The sequence below is a fragment of the Dromiciops gliroides genome, chromosome 2 (assembly GCF_019393635.1).
Source record: "Dromiciops gliroides isolate mDroGli1 chromosome 2, mDroGli1.pri, whole genome shotgun sequence".
Lineage (NCBI taxonomy): Eukaryota > Metazoa > Chordata > Mammalia > Microbiotheria > Microbiotheriidae > Dromiciops > Dromiciops gliroides.
The window spans coordinates 405898445-405915821 of NC_057862.1; the positions used below are offsets into that span (position 1 = coordinate 405898445).

The window sequence follows — 17377 nt, forward strand, 5'->3', positions numbered from 1 at the left end:
CTGGTCTGAGTGTCAGGAGAGCTGAGTTCAAATCTTAATTCTACTTCTAATAATAATAATAGCAAGCAGGGGCAGCTAGGTGGCGTAGTGGACAGAGCACCAGCCTTGGAGTCAGGAGGATGTGAGTTGAAATCCGGCCTCAGACACTTAACACTTACTATCTGTGTGACCCTGGGCAAGTCAACCCCAATTGCCCCACCAAGAAAACTAAAATAATAATAATAATAGCAAGCATTTATAAAGTACTTTAAAGTTTGCAAAAGTTTACATGTCATCTCATTTGATCTTTCGAAGTAGGGATTATTATGGATTATTATTATTATTCCCATTTTACAGGCGATGAAACTGAGTCTGAATGCCATGTCCAGTATCACACAGCTAATAAGTGTCTGAGGCAGAATTTAAACCCAGGTCTTCCTGACTCCAAATCTAGCACTCTATCCATTATGCCAACTAGCTACCTATTTTACCGTATGACCCTGAGCAAATCTTTTCACTTCTCTGGCATTGGTTTCCCCATCTTCAAAGCCAAGACAGAATAGGGAGAGATAGGGATAAAGTAGGCAAGTATCAAAAAGAGCTTAGTCTGAATTGTACAGAAATAATAGTAACTGCCTCACCTTCCTCACAGAGTCAGTGTTGGGTTCAAATGAAAGAGCACCTGTGGCCCATTCAGGATACCTGGATTCTGGCCAAGCCCTGACCCAGGCAACTCAGCAAATCACTTCCCTTCCCTGTGCCTCCATGCACTCTTTAATAAATTAAGGAGATCAGATCAGAAGATCTCTAAGGCCCCTTCCAGATTTCATAGTCTATCAGGTAATAATGAAAATCTCCAGAAACCACGCTGATTTGGCTGACCACATAAGGAAATTGTACCTAGAAACAGAACAATTATTTTCTAGGGTTTGTTTCCTCTTCCTTAAAGGATTTCATTTGTTTGTTTTGGTCCAGATTTTAATTCTTTTCTCTATGGATTGCCTCCAGTTTATCCTGTATATATCTTGTCTGTACATAGGTGTTTTCGTGTTGTCTTTCCCATTACACTGTGAGCTTCTTAAGAGAAGGGTCTGTCTTCGCTTTTCTTTGAAAAGTGCTTAGCACAGTGCCTAGCCCATAGTAGGTGCTCAATAAATGCATATTGACTGAATGATACTCTCTGTATCAGGAATTCCCACTGAGGCAGCTCCCTCTACCAATGCAGATATGGAACTGAAACTTCGGATCTTAGAAAGTGGCCTGGGGCACTAAAGGTCAAGTGACTTGTCCAGGATCACACAGCAGTATACACCAGGGAGAGTGTGAGCCTGGGTTTTCCTGACTCCTTGGCAAGCTGTCTCATCATCACGCCAAGCTTCCTGTTACTTATTTAGAGCTTCAAGTTACCTTAGAGATAATCTAATTCACTTTCTTCATTTTTAGAAGAGGAAATTGAAGCCAATCAAAGTTAAACGACTTGCCCTAGCTACAAAGAAAAGAATCTCTGTATGTATCCCTGGCCCTCCCCGACCCTTTCCTCTCAGTCCCTCATTTCCCTCCTCTTGTCTCCTCTTATCCCCTTAGTTTTTCTGCCTGCTGGGGTTACCCCTTCCAGGAAAGCATCCTCCGGTTCCTCTGCCCATACGTAGCCAGGGGCGCCTGCGGGTCTGATGTGTTGACAGGAAGGCTGCGGCGCGACCTCCGACCGCTAGAGGGCGATGTGAAGCTACGCCCCGAGTCCCAGCACGCTGGGCGGGCCCTCCCTCTCTGGCCCAGCTCGCTGGCTCTCCCCGCTCGTCATCTCGCTGGCTCCTCCGGGTCTCCGGCCTCGCTCTCGCTTGCTTTCCCTCGCTCTCCCTCCGTCCCTCCCTCGTTCCCTCCGGCTCCGGGGCTGCGCTCCCCGGGCCGGAAGCGGTGCGGCCTGGGCCTGGCGCGGGGGGCGGGCACCGGGGCCCGGGCCGACATGGGCAAGAAGCACAAGAAGCACAAGTCAGACAAGCACCTTTATGAGGGTGAGCGGCCCGGCCGCGGCCGCGGGCCCTGAGGGGGCCGGGCGGGAAACCGAGGAGGGCCGGGGAGGACCCGAAGCAGCCCCAAGAGGCTGAGGGAACCAGGGCGGGCTGCGGGGACTAGAGCCCGGGGGCGGGAGCCGGGGACCGAGGCGTCGGAGGAGGAGAAAGGGAATGAGGAACTGAGGAGACGTCGGCGAAAAAGGACGGGAAGCCCCCTGAGGGCAGGACCGGTTCTTTTTGTTTCGGTGTCCCTAGTATCTGGCGCCCCATAGGTGCTAAATAAATGCTTGTCGAGAGAGCGAGTTCCAGAGGGCGGAGGAGGAGAGTTTAGGGCCGGCGGATCTGAGGGGACAGGGCCCGGGGGAGAGGTCTGACAGGAGGAGAGGGGCGAAGAGGTCTGGAAGAAGAGGGGAGCGTATGGGCTGGGGAGGGGGCTTCCCCACCACTGGTATAGACGGGGCTGGAGCCGCTGTTGTTTCTGTGTCTGGAACCACACCCCCACCCCCACACCCCGCTCCAGTTCTAGCAAACTTGTAAAAGCTGCTTAATAAATGTTGAACTGAATCGAGTTGAGGTCTGGAAGGGAGATGGGAATGAATGTGATGAGGTAGGACTGGGTGGGAGCTTGGGAAGGCACGAAGCCGGGGGTGAGTGGGGCAGAGGTCATCCTAATCATTACAGGTTGTGTTTCTGTAGTATTTTATAATATAGCAACTCTGCAAGGCCGGTCTCACAAATATGGGTGTCCCGATTTTACAAAAGAGGAAACTGAGGCCCTTGAGAGGTCAGGTGACTTGCACATCCACCTACCTCCATGTGCCCTGTAGCCGGGGCCTCGGCTCTGAATCCTTTGCCTTTCTTACTCTTTTGCTGTGACTATTGCAGCTCACTATTTTGGGTTTTATTAGAATAATTTCAAAAATGATAGCCAGGTTTTATTGATGATAGCAAATTAGTGCTGAATTTTTTCCTATCCCCAAAGACAAACCAAGGTATTAGTTCAAGACTTATGCTTGAGAAAGACCTGCTCATTTCATTGCCATGCATTCGGTTCAGTATGCTATTAATAAAATAATTTTAATCAGGTCTCAGTATCCTGTGATGTATATGGATATAGAAATTAGTTTAATATTTATATCAAACTACATAAGCCTTAGACGTTGTCAAACTGCTGCCTAGAAGAATAGCAGCAGCAGTGCCCCCAAATGATATTTTTAATGCATCCGGTTTAATTCTTTAGAGGCTTGGAGTTTTAATCTTGTTTCATTCCTTTTTTTCTTTTTAAGAGTATGTGGAAAAACCTTTGAAGTTAGTACTGAAAGTAGGAGGAAACGAAGTCACAGAACTCTCCACAGGCAGCTCAGGACATGATTCCAGCCTCTTTGATGACAAAACGGATCATGAGAAACATAAAGACAGAAAGAGAAAAAAGAGAAAGAAAGGAGAAAAGCAGGTCCCAGGGGAAGAAAAGGAAAAGAAACGGAGAAGAGTAAAGGTAAGTGTCTTTAAAAGCTTGCAAAATGGAAAACTTGTAGTTTGCAAATTGCAAATCTTTAGGCACTAGCCTAATTTCATTTTCTTTGTGTCCACAACTCCACAAATAGGTTATTAACTAGTCAAACTTCTGATTTTCTCTAGATGCCTCAGGTACTTAATTTCTTCATTCAGAAAAATACACGTCTTGATCAATTGAAGCCCATTTAAAAATGTGACCTTCACTATTTGAGTCCATTTTTGTTTCTAAAAAATGTTTTAATTTGTATGACTAAAGGAAAATTTTATATATGCTTTTACATTATGAGCTTAAGCAATGTTGTACACCCTTTTTAAAAAAAACCTCTAATAGATTTTACAACACTTCAATTTTTTTTCAAATATTTGTTAACATATACACATAGGATCTTAGATTTAGAATGGAAGAGACCCAAGTCTTCTCTGATCCAGCCCTGCCATTTACAAATGAAGAAACTGGTTCAGAGAGTTTAAGTTATTTGCCCAAGGTCATGCATATAACAAGCAGAGCTGAAATTGAAACCCAGGTTCTCTGAATTCCAAATCCACCCTCTTTCCATCACTCTACATAGTTACAATATGTGTTTAATATTTGTTTATAATGCCACAATGACAAAGATCATAGAACTGAAAATATATGTGAAAGATTATCTAGTGAGATCCCCTCATTTTAGAGCTGAAGAAACTGATGCTCAGAGGGTAAAGTAGTTTGACATAACTAATTAGTGACAGCACTAGCATTAGAACTAGATTAGAATCTAGTTCACCAGATTACTAGTTCAGGGTTTTTCTGTTATAAAACATACTCCTGTTGTGTTTTGAGTCTTCCTTTCCATTTTAAATTATTTCACATATACATTTCCACATATAGACATACATAGTTTTCGGTTTTTTGTTTTTTTGTTTTTTGTTGTTTTGTTTTGTTTTTGTTTGGTGAGGCAATTGGGGTTAAGTGGCTTGCCCAGGGTCACACAGCTAGTAAGTGTCAAGGGTCTGAGGGCGGATTTGAACTCAGGTCCTCCTGAATCCAGGGCTTGTGCTCTATCCACTGCGCCACCTAACTGCCCCCCATAGTTTTCGTTTTTAAGAGCTATTTAGTAGTTTACCAATGTGGTGTACCATAATTTGGTTTTATCATTTCTCTGTTTGGAGACATCAGGTTGTTACTGGTTTGAGGACAAATTAGAAGTTTTAGTTGATAACTCCAGCAAAAAAAAACCCTTTTTAAAAATTCTTTGCATTTAATGTTCTGTTCTTTGTGACCCTAAGGACCTCTGCCCAAGGAGTTTTTCTTAGTAAAGACACTGGAGTGGTTTGCCATTTCTTTCTCAAATGGCAAAACAGGTTAAGTGACTTGCCCAAGGTCACACAGCTAGGCAGTTTTTGAGGCTAAAGATTTGAACTCAGGTCTTCCCGATTCCAAGCCCAACACTATCCACTGTACCACATAGCTGCCTCTTGCATTCAGGAAGTTGGCACAAATATAGCTATGAGGCTTCTAATTAGTTTGAGCCTTTTTTTTCTTAATAGAAACTCATTTTCCACTGTGCTTTTCATTGTACTGCCCTGTGCCTACCTTTTTTTTTTTTTTTTTTTTTTTTTTGGTGAGGCAATTGGGGTTAAGTGACTTGCCCAGGGTCACATAGCTAGTAAGTGTTAAGTGTCTGAGGCCGGATTTGAACTCAGGTACTCCTGAATCCAGGGCCAATGTTCTATCCACTGCACCATCTAGCTGCCCCACTGTGCCTACTTTTGCCTTAAATTATCAGTGTAACTCAATTGGGGATGGTAATCTATCTTACCCTGCAAGAAAGTGGGGGGGGGCAGTGATAGAAGGGAGGGCATATTGGGGGAGACATCAGATAACATGCTCTACATAATAGGTGTTTTGAATGGTAGAATTAATTCATCTGTTGACAATAATTGTGGAGGAATAATGTAATAAATTGCATACTTTGTCCCTCAGTACTCCTTACAAATGCAGAGTACAAAGAAGGCTATTCTAAAATTTCTATTTATCATTTTTCTGCTCTTTTTTTTTTTTAGAGGGTTGTCTGCTAATCTTTTCTTTTTAGTATCTTAGTATCTTTAGTATCTTTTCACATTTTTTGCCTTTAATTACATCTGGGGAGGTTTTTTTTTATTGATTTGTACATAAAGATGGGCACTTTTATATTTTAATACTTTACTAATATGTGATATTAATTAGTAATGAATGCTTACTGCCAAAACTGGTACAATAGCCATTAATATATAAGTAGCAAATAATTTTAGAAAGCACAGCATAAATAATTTAGCAAACACAATGTCAAACTCAAATAGAAAGCATCCCTGCGGGCTGCATGTTAACTAGAAAACCATAAATTAACATTATCTATGTTGTATTTTTATATATTTTGTTAAACATTTCCCAGACCACCTTTGGTCTATACCAAAGCTTCTTAAACTGTGGGTCGCAACCCCATATGGGGTCACATAACTGAATTTTGGGGTTGTGAAAAGTTTGGCAACAGTAAAAGGTTATTTATACCTATTTTATATACTAAATACCTGGAGTCACGTAAAAATTTCTCAGACAAAAAGGGATCCCAAGTGGAAAGTTTAAGAATCTCTGGTCTAGACAATAAGCATTTTTTATACGTTTAATTTTTCCTAGTTTCATAATTTGGATACTTAAGCCTAAATTTTGGGTTTTGTTTGTTTTGGAATTTTTTGGTGAGGCAATTGGGGTTATGTGACTTGCCCAAGGTCACATAGCTAGTAAGTGTCAAGTGTCTGAGGCTGGATTTGAACTCGGGTCCTCCTGACTCCAGGGCCAGTGCTATATTCACTGTACCACCTAGCTGTCCCTTAAGCCTAAATTTTAAAGTGATTGTGACTAAGTATCCTTTGCAGTGTTCTAGGACTTGATGAAACCAATGTAATAGCATCCTCAAATAAGGAAGATCTGGGGGACCTCATCATTTCTAGGCAATTTCTCTATATGCTCAATATGCCCCCTGTCAGTGATAAATACCTTTGGCAAGCATATGTCTCCTTGATTTATGCTTTGCTTGATATACTTTCACTTTGATAGTCATAATTATCAAAGTTATTTCTGTTAGAAATTTCAGGAAATCTTACAAAGTTATGATATGTGCCTGAGAGATACACTTTGCTAGAGAACTTTAAAGTGATGTTTTATTCCACCAAATTAGCTTGTTTATAATCAATAAACAAGCAGAGTAGGATCTTGTATTGATATGGGTTTCAGTAGAATGTGTGTTTTTTTTGTTTGTTTGTATGGTTGGTTGGTTTTTGGTTTTGTTTGTTTTTGTGGGACAATGAGGGTTAAGTGACTTGCCCAGGGTCACACAGCTATTAAGTGTCAAGTGTCTGAGATCGGATTTGAACTTAGGTCCTCCTGAATCCAAGGCCAGTGCTTTATCCACTGCACCACCTAGCTGCACCTCAGTAGAATGTTAGTGAAAAGCTGCCTGTTCTCCTTTTGAACCTTCAAGGATGCCCTTAATGTAAATTACCTTTGTATATGCTCATAAAGATTTTGTAGAAATGGAAAAATCAATAATCAATAATTATTGCTCTTTTTCCAACTATTTGATATTCTCCTCTCTCTCAGATATCTTGAGAATTGATTCCCTCAACACTCAGAATTTTGGTATCTCCAGCACATATTTTGAATACATTTGGTCTTTGGCAGCTGTTCTCATCTTTGTTTTCTCCAGTGCTTTTTCTGCTTCCTTCTTCATCATATCAGGAATTTTGTCATAGAAATATTGGCAGATCTTTTATATTTTTATCTATTCATTATCCCCCTTCCATTTTCATCTTTTTTTAATTAATAAAGTATTTTATTTTTTTCCCGTTACATGTAAAGATAGTTAACTTTTGTTTATACAAGCTTTCCAATTTCACATTTTTTTCCCTCCCTCCCCCCTTCCCTATACAGCAGGTAATCTGATATAGGTTTTTTATATACACACACACACACACAATAGCATTATGTCATGTTATAAGAGAAAAATCAGAGCAATGACGAAAAACCTCAAAATAGAAAAAACAACAGCACCAAAAACAAAAAAAATAGTATGGTTCCTTCAGCATCTACACTCCACAGTTCTTTTTTTTTTTTCCCTGAATTTGGAGATCCTCTTCTATCATGAGTTCCCTGGAACTCTTCTGTACCATTGCATTGGTGAGAAGAATATAGTCCATCACAGTAGATCAACACTCAATGTTGATGATACTGTGTACAATGTTCTTCTGGTTCTGCTCATCTCACTCATCATCAGCCCACGCAAGACCCTCCAGGTTTCTCTGAACTCCTCCTGCTCATCGTTTCTTACAGCACAGTAGTATTCCATTGTATTCATATACCACCATTCCCCAATTGTCCAGCCATTCCCCAATTGATGGGCATCCCCTCAACTTCTAATTCCTTGCCACCACATAAAGAGCAGCTATAAATATTTTTGTACATGTGGGTCCCTTTCCCCTTTCCATGATTTCTTTGGGGAAAAGACCCAAAGGTGGTATTGCTGGGTCAAAGGGTATGCACAGTTTTTATTGCCCTTTGGGCATAATTCCAGAATGGTTGGATCAGTTCACAGCTCCACCAACAATACATTAGTGTTCCAATTTTTCCACAGCTTCTCCAACATTTATTATTTTCCTTTTTTGTATTTTTAGCCAATCTGATAGGTGTCAGGTGGTACCTCAGAGTTGTTTTTATTCGCATCTCTCTAATCATTAGAGATTTAGACCATTATTTTCATATGGGAATAGATAGCTTTGGTTTCTTCATCAGAAAACTGCCTGTTCGTATCCTTTGACCATTTCTCAATTGGGGAATGACTTGGATTCTTATAAATTTGATTTAGCTCCCTATATATTTTAGAAACGAGGCCTTTTATCAGAAGTACTGGCCATAAAAATTGTTTCCCAGCTTTCAGCCTCCCTTCTAATTTTGGATGCATTGCTTCTGTTTGTACAAAAATTTTTTCATTTAATGTAATCAAAATCATCCATTTTGCATTTTATAATATTCTCTATCTCTTGTTTGGTCATAAACTGTTTTCCTTTCCAAAGATCTGATAGGTAGACTATTCCTTTCTCTCCTAATTTACCTAAATCATGTATCCATTTTGACCTTATTTTAGTATAAGATGTAAGATGTTGGTCTATGCCTAATTTCTGCCATACTATCTTCCAGTTTTCCCAACAGTTTTTGTCAAATACTGAGTTCCTATCCCAGAAGCTGGAGTCTTTGGGTTTATCTACATTATTAGTGTCATTTACTACTGCATTTCCTGTGCCTAGCCTATTCCATTGATCCTCCACTCTATTTCCATTTTCATCTTTAAATGCCCTTAAAGGTGATCTGAAATAATTGGGTCTTCCATCAATCTTTCTGTAAACTTGTTTTTGTCCTCTACTGCATCATGTGTTTTTATGAGGTACTGCTACTCATCCTGTTTTACTATCCTCCTATGTATTAATTTTATAAATGAGTTTATATTCTAAACAGATGTTGTATCTGGCTACTATCAACATACACTTACAAGGTGATTGAGTATTTGCTTGCTGAGGCAGTTTTTAGTCTCTTTTATTCTCCTTATACTGATTAAACTTTCTTGGTAAATAGTAATAGCCTATATTGATACCACTTCTTTTATACCATCTTTTGGTGTCAGCAGCTTATTTAAATAGGTCAGATTGTAGCTGGCTTAATTACAGGCCATTTCATAGATGCAGAACGGTAAGGGACCTCAGATGACATCTAGTCTACTTTCATTTTAGAAATAAGGAAATTGAGGTTTCAGAGGTTAATTGATTTAGACAGAAAGTGTCAAAAGTGGTATTTGAACTCAAGTCCTCTGTCCCTAGAGCCAGTGCTCTTTTTGCTATATCACGTGGGCTCCATATCATCTTCCCGTTTTTATTCTTTTATTTTGGTACTGATTTTGATCTTTTTTTTTTTTTTTTGCGGGGCAATGGGGGTTAAGTGACTTGCCCAGGATCACACAGCTAGTAAGTGTCAAGTGTCTGAGGCCGGATTTGAACTCAGGTACTCCTGAATCCAGGGCCGGTGCTTTATCCACTGTGCTATCTAGCTGCCCCTGATTTTGATCTTTATGTCAGGTGGCACTGTGAATTAGCTTTGGACAAGGTGTTAGGAAAACCTGAGTTTAAACTCTGCCTCAGACATTTATTAGCTTGGTGACCTTGAGCAAGTCACCTTTCTCTGCTTCAATTTCCTCATCTGTAAAATGAGGATCAAATAAGATAATATATGTCAAAAGGTACAATCAAGATGGCAAAGTGAGAGTCAGCATTTTTTTCTAGCTTACCCAGCACAACTACAAAACACACCAAATGGAAAAGCCGAAAAAAAGTTAGTAATTTTTCCAACCCAGAGCAGCTTAGGAAGATAAAGAGGTCTGACGTCACTAGGGCAGGAACTGGCCAGGAATGCAGCAGTGACAGTGGTGAGGAACATTCTAACATTCTAGGGACAATAAGGGGACTAAGACTGAATAGCAGGACAGGAAGCACCAGGGAAGAAAGAGAAATCGTAGTGGATCCCTGAGCCAGAACCTGTGTACAGGAGACTTGCGTCTTATCCAGTTCTAGGTCTCGGTTTCAAGGCAGAGAAGAGGAGGAGGAGGAGGAGGAGTCACGAGCAAAAGAAGCCCTAGCTATGCACAGAGCAAGGACCAAGTTTCCATAATTGAGCTTTGTGGCTTTGAGACCAAGAGTAGAAGGGAAACTCAGTAACACCAAAGGGGAGTCAAGCAATTTAATTACTCTGAACCTCCAGAACTTCCTAGTGGGCTAACAGTAACTGCTTATAATAGCAGTATCTGAAAGCTCAACCACACACAATCCAATAGACACAGACCAGCATCAGGAACTAACAGAGCTCATACTAGGAGGGCAATGAACCACCCTCAAAGTACTAAAAAATGGTAGGCTGCCAGTGTGATGTGTGAGAACAGCAAAAGGATATAAAAAGAAAAAAGCTTAGGCCAGACATCCTCTTCAAGAAGTGAACAGAGCCCAACACTAACATAAAGTCCAAAGTCAAGAAGAGGCAAAAAAAAAAAAACAACCCTATACAGAGGTAGTACTATGATGACAGGGAAGCTTGGACCCAAGCCCAACAAGAATTCTTAGAAAAAATAAAGAGGAGTAGTAGGAAAGGAAAAAGAAAAACTATTTCTTAAAATCCAATAAGAATGTTAGAGAAAAAAATGGGAAAAGAAATGAGAGCTGTGAAAGAAAGTTATGAAAAAAAAATAACAACTTTGTAAAAGAAGTATAAAATATTACTGGAGAAAATAACTACCTAAAAATTAGAATTGCCTAAATGATAAAAGGGATACAAAACAAGAATTAAGAATTAGAATTGGACAAATGGTAAAAGAGGTACAAAACTTCACTTTTTAAAAAAATGACTCCTTATAATTTAGAATTCAGCAGAAGCTAATCATTCCAAGAGACATCAGGAAATACTAAAGTTAAAAGCCTGGAAAAAAAAATAGAAGAAAATGTAAAATATCTTATAGGAAAAACAGTTGACCCAGAAAATAGAGGTGAAATAATTAAAAAATCATTGGACTGCCTGAAAGCCATGAACAAAGAAAAGAAGGAAGGAAGGACCTACCTAAGAAAGAAAGAACCTAGACCACATATTTCAAGAAATTATAAAGGAAAACTGCCCAGATATCTTAAGTCCAGAGGACAAAGTAGAAATCAAAAGAATCTACCAGTCACCTCCTATGAGAAATCCCCAAAATGAAAACTCCAAGGAATATTATAGCCAAAATCCTGGACTCCCAGATCCAGAAGCAAATAATGTAAGCAGCAAGAAAAAAAGAATTCAAATATTATGGAACCACAATCAGGATCACTCACATACAGTTTAGGAGCCACCAGTATAAAGGAACAAAGAAAGTAGAATATGATATTCTGGAAGGCAAAAGATAGTTTTTCAGCAGAGAATAACCTACCCAACAAAAACAAGTTTAATCCTATAAGAGGCAAAATGGATATTTAATGACACAGAAGACTTTCAAGCATTCCTAATGAAAAAATTAGAGCTGAATAGAAAGTTTGACATCCAAACAAGGGCTCAAGAGAAACAAAAAGGTAAACTTGAGAGAGAAATCAAAGAAATAAACAAGTTTAAAGCTGTTTATATTCTTATATGGCGGGTAGATACATATAACCCCCTCAGAATTTCATCATCCCTAGAGTTCTTGGAGCCTAATAAGACAGAGAGACTTGGTGTGATTGTATTATGTTGGGATGATGTCAAAAGAAGACTAGAAGAATGGGGAAGAGGCACCGAGAGGAGGAAGGCAGAAGAATGGGAAAAGATTACATTCTATAAATGGGTTATGAAAGGAAGTGTTTAATACAATGAAGGAAAGAGTGGGTAACACTTGAACCTTACTTCAGAACTGATTCAAGGAAGAAAGAATAAACATATCCAGTTGGGTGCAGAACTTCATCTTACCTAATAGGAAAAGGGGAGAGAAAAGGGTTAAGAAAAAAGGATAGAGGGAGAAATAAAAGAGAGGATCAAAGGAGGCAATAGTCAGAAGCAAAAACTGATTTGATGAGGGGACACAGTTTAAAAAAGGGAGAAGCAGCACAACAAAATAGCATGAAGGGAAATACACAGGAAAGAGATGAACACCCATAAAATGGAAGAGGATAGCAAAATAGATTAGGAACCAGAATCCAACAACATGTTGTTTACAGGAGATGCACTTGAAACAGAAAGATAAACATAAAGTTAAATGAGGGGCTGGAACAGAATCTGTTATGCTTGAGCTGAAGTAAAATGGCAGAGGTGACAATCTTGATCTCAAACAAAACAAAAGCAAAATAGACCTTACTAAGAGATAAACAGGGAAAATACATTTTTAAAAAGCTGCCATAGTGACTTATCAGCTAAACTTATATATGCCAAACAGCATAGTATCCAGATTCTTAAAGGAACAGTTAAATGAGTTGCAGGAGGAAATAGTAAAACTGAGTTAGTGGGGGACCTTGATTTACCCCTTTCAGACCTAGATAAGTCTAATGATAAAATATAGAAAAAAGAAGATGAAGTAACATTTTTGAAAAGTTACATGTGCTAAACCTCTGGAGAATATTGAATGGGAATAGAAACAAGTATATCTATTTCTCACCTGTGTGTGGCACTTTCACAAAAACCAACCATGTATTAGGGCATAAAACCCTCAAAAACAAATGCAGAAAAGCAGAAATATTAAATGCATCATTCCCTTACTATAATACAATAAAATTACATTCAATAAGGGTCTTTTGAATCATAGACAAAAAATTAATTGAAAACTAAATAACCTAATCCTAAAGAATGAGTCAAAGAAGAAATCATACAAACAATAATTTTGTTAAAAGATAATGACAGTAGCGGGGCAGGTAGGTGGCATAGTGGATAGAACACCGGCCCTGGATTCAGGAGGACCTGAGTTCAAATCTGATCTCAGACACTTAACAATTACTAGCTGCGTGACCCTGGGTAAGTCACTTAATCCCAATTGCCTCACCAAAAAAAAAAAAAGATAATGACAGCAATGAGACCACATACCAAAATTTGTGGGATACAGTCAAAGCAGTAGTACTTAGGAGAAAATCTATATCTCTGAATACTTACATCAATAATAGAAAGAGTAAAGCAACAAATTTTACCTCAATTAAATATCAAAATGGAAATCCCGAAAATCAAGAGAGATTAATAAAATTTAAAGTAAAATACCATTGAACTAATAAATAAAACCAGGAGCTGTTTTTTAAGCCAATATAGTAGATATAACTGACTGATTTGATTAAAAAAAACATTAATAGTATCAAAAATATTAATGCAAAAACAAATTAAGTAAAATAATAGCAAGGAGATTATAGCAATATATCACAAAGATCATATACTGTGACCAGACTGGATTTATACCAGGAATGCAGGACTGCTTCAATATTAGAGAAACTATAAGCATAATTAACCACATCACAACATTATTTCAATCAGTACCAAAAAGGCTTTTGAGATAATACAACACCCATTCCTGTTAACACTAGAAGCACGTGAATAGACCAAACTTTCCTTAAAATGATAAGTAGTGTCTACCTGAAACCAAGAACAAGCCTTATCTGTCATGGGGATAAGTTAAAAGCTTTTCATTAAGATCAGAGATGAAGTAAAGATGTCTGTCATCACCATTACTATTCAGTGTGATACTAGAAATTCTAGCTTAGCAATAAGAGAATAAAAAGAAATTAAAGGAATAATCGTAGGTAATGAAAAAAAAACTTACTTTTTGCAGATGATATGATGGTTTACTAGAGAACCCTAGGGAGTCAACTGAAAAACTAATTGGAACAATTAACAACTTCAGCAGAGTTGACAGAAATGAAATAAACTCACACAAATCATCAGCATTTCTGTATATTACCAACAAAATTCATCTGAAAGAGAAATTCCATTTAAAATAACTACAGATAGTATCTTGGAAGTCTACCTATCGATACACATAGGAACTACATGAATACAATTACAAAATATTCTTCACAGAAATAACATCAGATCTAAGTAATTGAATAAATTTTTTTTTTTAAGTGAGGCAGTGGGGGTTAAGTGACTTGCCCAGGGTCACACAGCTAGTAAGTGTTAAGTGTCTAAGGCCGGATTTGAACTCGGGTACTCCTGACTCCAGGGCCAGTGCTCCATCCACTGCGCCACCTAGCTGCCCCAATTGAATAAATCTTAATTGCTCATGGGCCAACCAAGCCAATATAACAAAAATGGCAATACAACCTAAATTAATTTACTTATTCAGTGCCATGCCAATCAGAGTACTAAAGAATTACTCTATAGACCTAGAAAAATAACAAAATTCATGTAGAAGAACAAAAATTCACAAATATTAATGAAAATTTCGTAGAGCCAATAGAAAATAAAAATTGGGAAGGAAGGGGGCCTAGCAGTACTAGATCTCAAACTATACAACAAAACTGAAATCATCAAAACAAATTGGTACTGAGTAAGAAATAGAGAGTTCAATCAGTGGAACAGATTTGGTATACAATATACAGAAGCAAATTAACACAGTAATGTACTGTTTGATAAACCCAACTGAGCTACTGGGGCAAGAACCTACTAGTTGACAAAAAACTATTGGGAAAACTGAAAAATAATCTGATAGAAACTAGGCATCAACCAACATTCACACCATATACCAAGATAAGCTCAAAATGGGTACATGATTTAGACATTTGCTTATAATATATAAAGCAAATCATAAGCAAGTTAGTGGAGTGGGGAAGAAATTACTTGTCAAATCTATTGGTAGGGGAAGAGTTCATGGCCAAACAAGAGAGAGAGGTTCATGGTAGATAAAATGAAGAATTTTGATTATATAAATTTAAAAGGTTTTGTACAAACAAAACCAAAGCAGCTAAAATTAGAAGAAACAGAAAACCGGGGGAAATCTTTGCAGAAAATTTTTCTGACAGTTTCATTTTTATAAGAATTAGATCCTTGGGGCAGCTAGGTGGCGCAGTGGATAGAGTACCAGCCCTGGAGTCAGGAGGACCTGAGTTCAAGTCCAGCCTCAGACACTTAACACTTACTAGCTGTGTGACCCTGGACAAGTCACTTAACCCCAATTGCCTCACTAAAAAACAAAAACAACAACAAAAAAAAAGAATTAGATCCACTCTCCAGTTAATAATGGTCAAAAGATATGAATAGACAATTTTCAGAGGAAGAAATCAAAACTATCAATAGCTATGCTTTTTAAATGCTCTAAATCACTAATAATTAGAAAAATGCAACTAAAAACAACTCTGAGGTACCACTTTATATCCATCAAATTGGCTGACAATAAAAATGTAAAATGACAAATGTTTGAGTGTACATGGAAAACAGGTACCCTAATGCATTGTTGAGGAAGCAATGCAGTAATCCAACCACTCTAGAAAACAATTTGGAACTATGCCCAGAAAGCTACCGTGCATTCCCTTTGACTCAGTAATGCCACTACAAAGACCTAGACCCCATAAAGATGAAAGTGGAAAATATATACAGCATATATACAAAAGTATTTATAGTGGTTCTTTTCATGGTAGCAAAGAATTGGAAACTGGTGGGACACCTTCAATTATGGAAATGACTGAAGCTTGTCCTGCTGAAAGAGGAGTTAATTAAGTAGTGTTTGACTCCCCCTGTTTGAATTCTAGTCTTCAAGTCTGTCTTTAGACATCTGTTGTTCTACTCTTCTTTTTCCAGTAGATGGCAACAGTCCCATTTAGATTTTTCATATTTAAGAAAGTTATTTTACTTTTGTAAACTAGATTACTTTTTTGTTCTGAAACCAATGTGAAACATATGCATTTAATAATACAGATCCTGAAACCTTTCTAAAATATACATTTCTTTTTTAGGAGGATAGAAAAAGGCGAGATCGGGACCGGGCCGAGAGTGAGGCAGAAAGAGAACTTCAGTGTCAGACTCCTATAAGACTCGAATTGCCTCCTGAGAAGCCTCTGACAAGTACATTGTCCAAGCAAGAAGGTGGGAATAGCTAAGAATTCATTGTTATGACCAAAGTACCAAAAAAGTAAAATTGCTTGAAGAGTTAAGGCCTGGGAAAATGGTTCAATTTCAGTCAAAGCTTAGATTTTCTTAATTAAAAAAAAAACAAATCTGTTTCCATCATATTTTATATTGAAATGTTTTCAATTTAGCTTTAATTTGGGGGTGGGGGGCGATGAGGCAATTGGGGTTAAGTGACTTGCCCAGGGTCACATAGCTAGTAAGTGTCAAGTGTCTGAGGCCGGATTTGAACTCAGGTCCTCCTGACTCCAGGGCCGGTGCTCTATCCACTGAGCCACCTAGCTGCCCCTTAATTTTTAATCTGTTTTTTCAAATTGTAGAAAATACATGGAGCATGATTGAAATTTCTGTTCTCAACCTTAAAAAAAAAAACAAACCATAGATTATGAGAGCACCAAAAGAAATGTCTGATATATAAAAGGCACCACATGAAACTGTATAGCTTAAGCCTTCTGATCTGAATTTTCTTTTGTAAAACCTTTTCTTTTTCCTTTGTACATTAGAAGTAGAACAAACACCCCTTCAAGAGGCTTTGAATCAACTGATGAGACAATTACAAAGGTAAAGGTATATTTCAACACTTTGCATTGAAATTGCATATTCATAACATATAAGGTACAGTTTATAGAAGCCACTTTTAAAGCCTAGATATGTGGCCTAGGTCCAAACTCACTTAATTTTAAAGTGGATGATAAATATTTTGCCTGGCAATAAAAAGTATTACAAGATGCTGAGTAGTCAGATGTCCCCATTTGGTTTGTTTTAACTGGCAACTTGTAGGCTGTTAAAGTGATACTTTTTAATGACAGTTTTCTCTTTGATCTAAAGTGTTTTAATAGTATTAAAGTTCAAAACTAGGAATAAGTATTACATATATTTGTACTTTTATTAATAATAGATAGATAGAGGAGGTGCCTTCTTTATGATTTTGTAATGCCAGCACATCATGAGTGTTTTTGAATGTTAATTATATACAGACTAAACTCTGGAGGAAGTAAATAATACTGTATAACAAATAAGATAGCAGGCCTTCTTTTAAATGGAACTTTCTAAGTCTCAGGTTTTAGCCTTGGCCACCATTGTCATTGCTGGGCATATGAAATAGTTTCAACATCTTCCCAGTAGGAAAAGGAATAATTTGTCCTCTTTTAAGAGATTGAATTAGATTAAACCCAGAACGTTTTCTTTTTAATCCAAACATTGATTCCTGTTACTTACTTGTATTTTT

At 38.1% G+C, this 17377-nt stretch overlaps 1 protein-coding gene across 1 annotated transcript in view; it reads left to right on the plus strand.

Moving 5' to 3' along the window:
• Nucleotides 1–1766: 1766 nt before the first annotated feature.
• Nucleotides 1767–17377, plus strand: part of BRD7 (bromodomain containing 7) — a 45877-nt gene continuing 30266 nt past the window's right edge. Inside the window, exons 1-4 of the mRNA XM_043989306.1 lie at nt 1767–1991; nt 3278–3486; nt 15978–16107; nt 16653–16710. Of these exons, the coding sequence (XP_043845241.1) occupies nt 1943–1991; nt 3278–3486; nt 15978–16107; nt 16653–16710 (446 nt within the window). The 5' untranslated portion in view covers nt 1767–1942. The remainder of the gene's footprint in view (nt 1992–3277; nt 3487–15977; nt 16108–16652; nt 16711–17377) is intronic.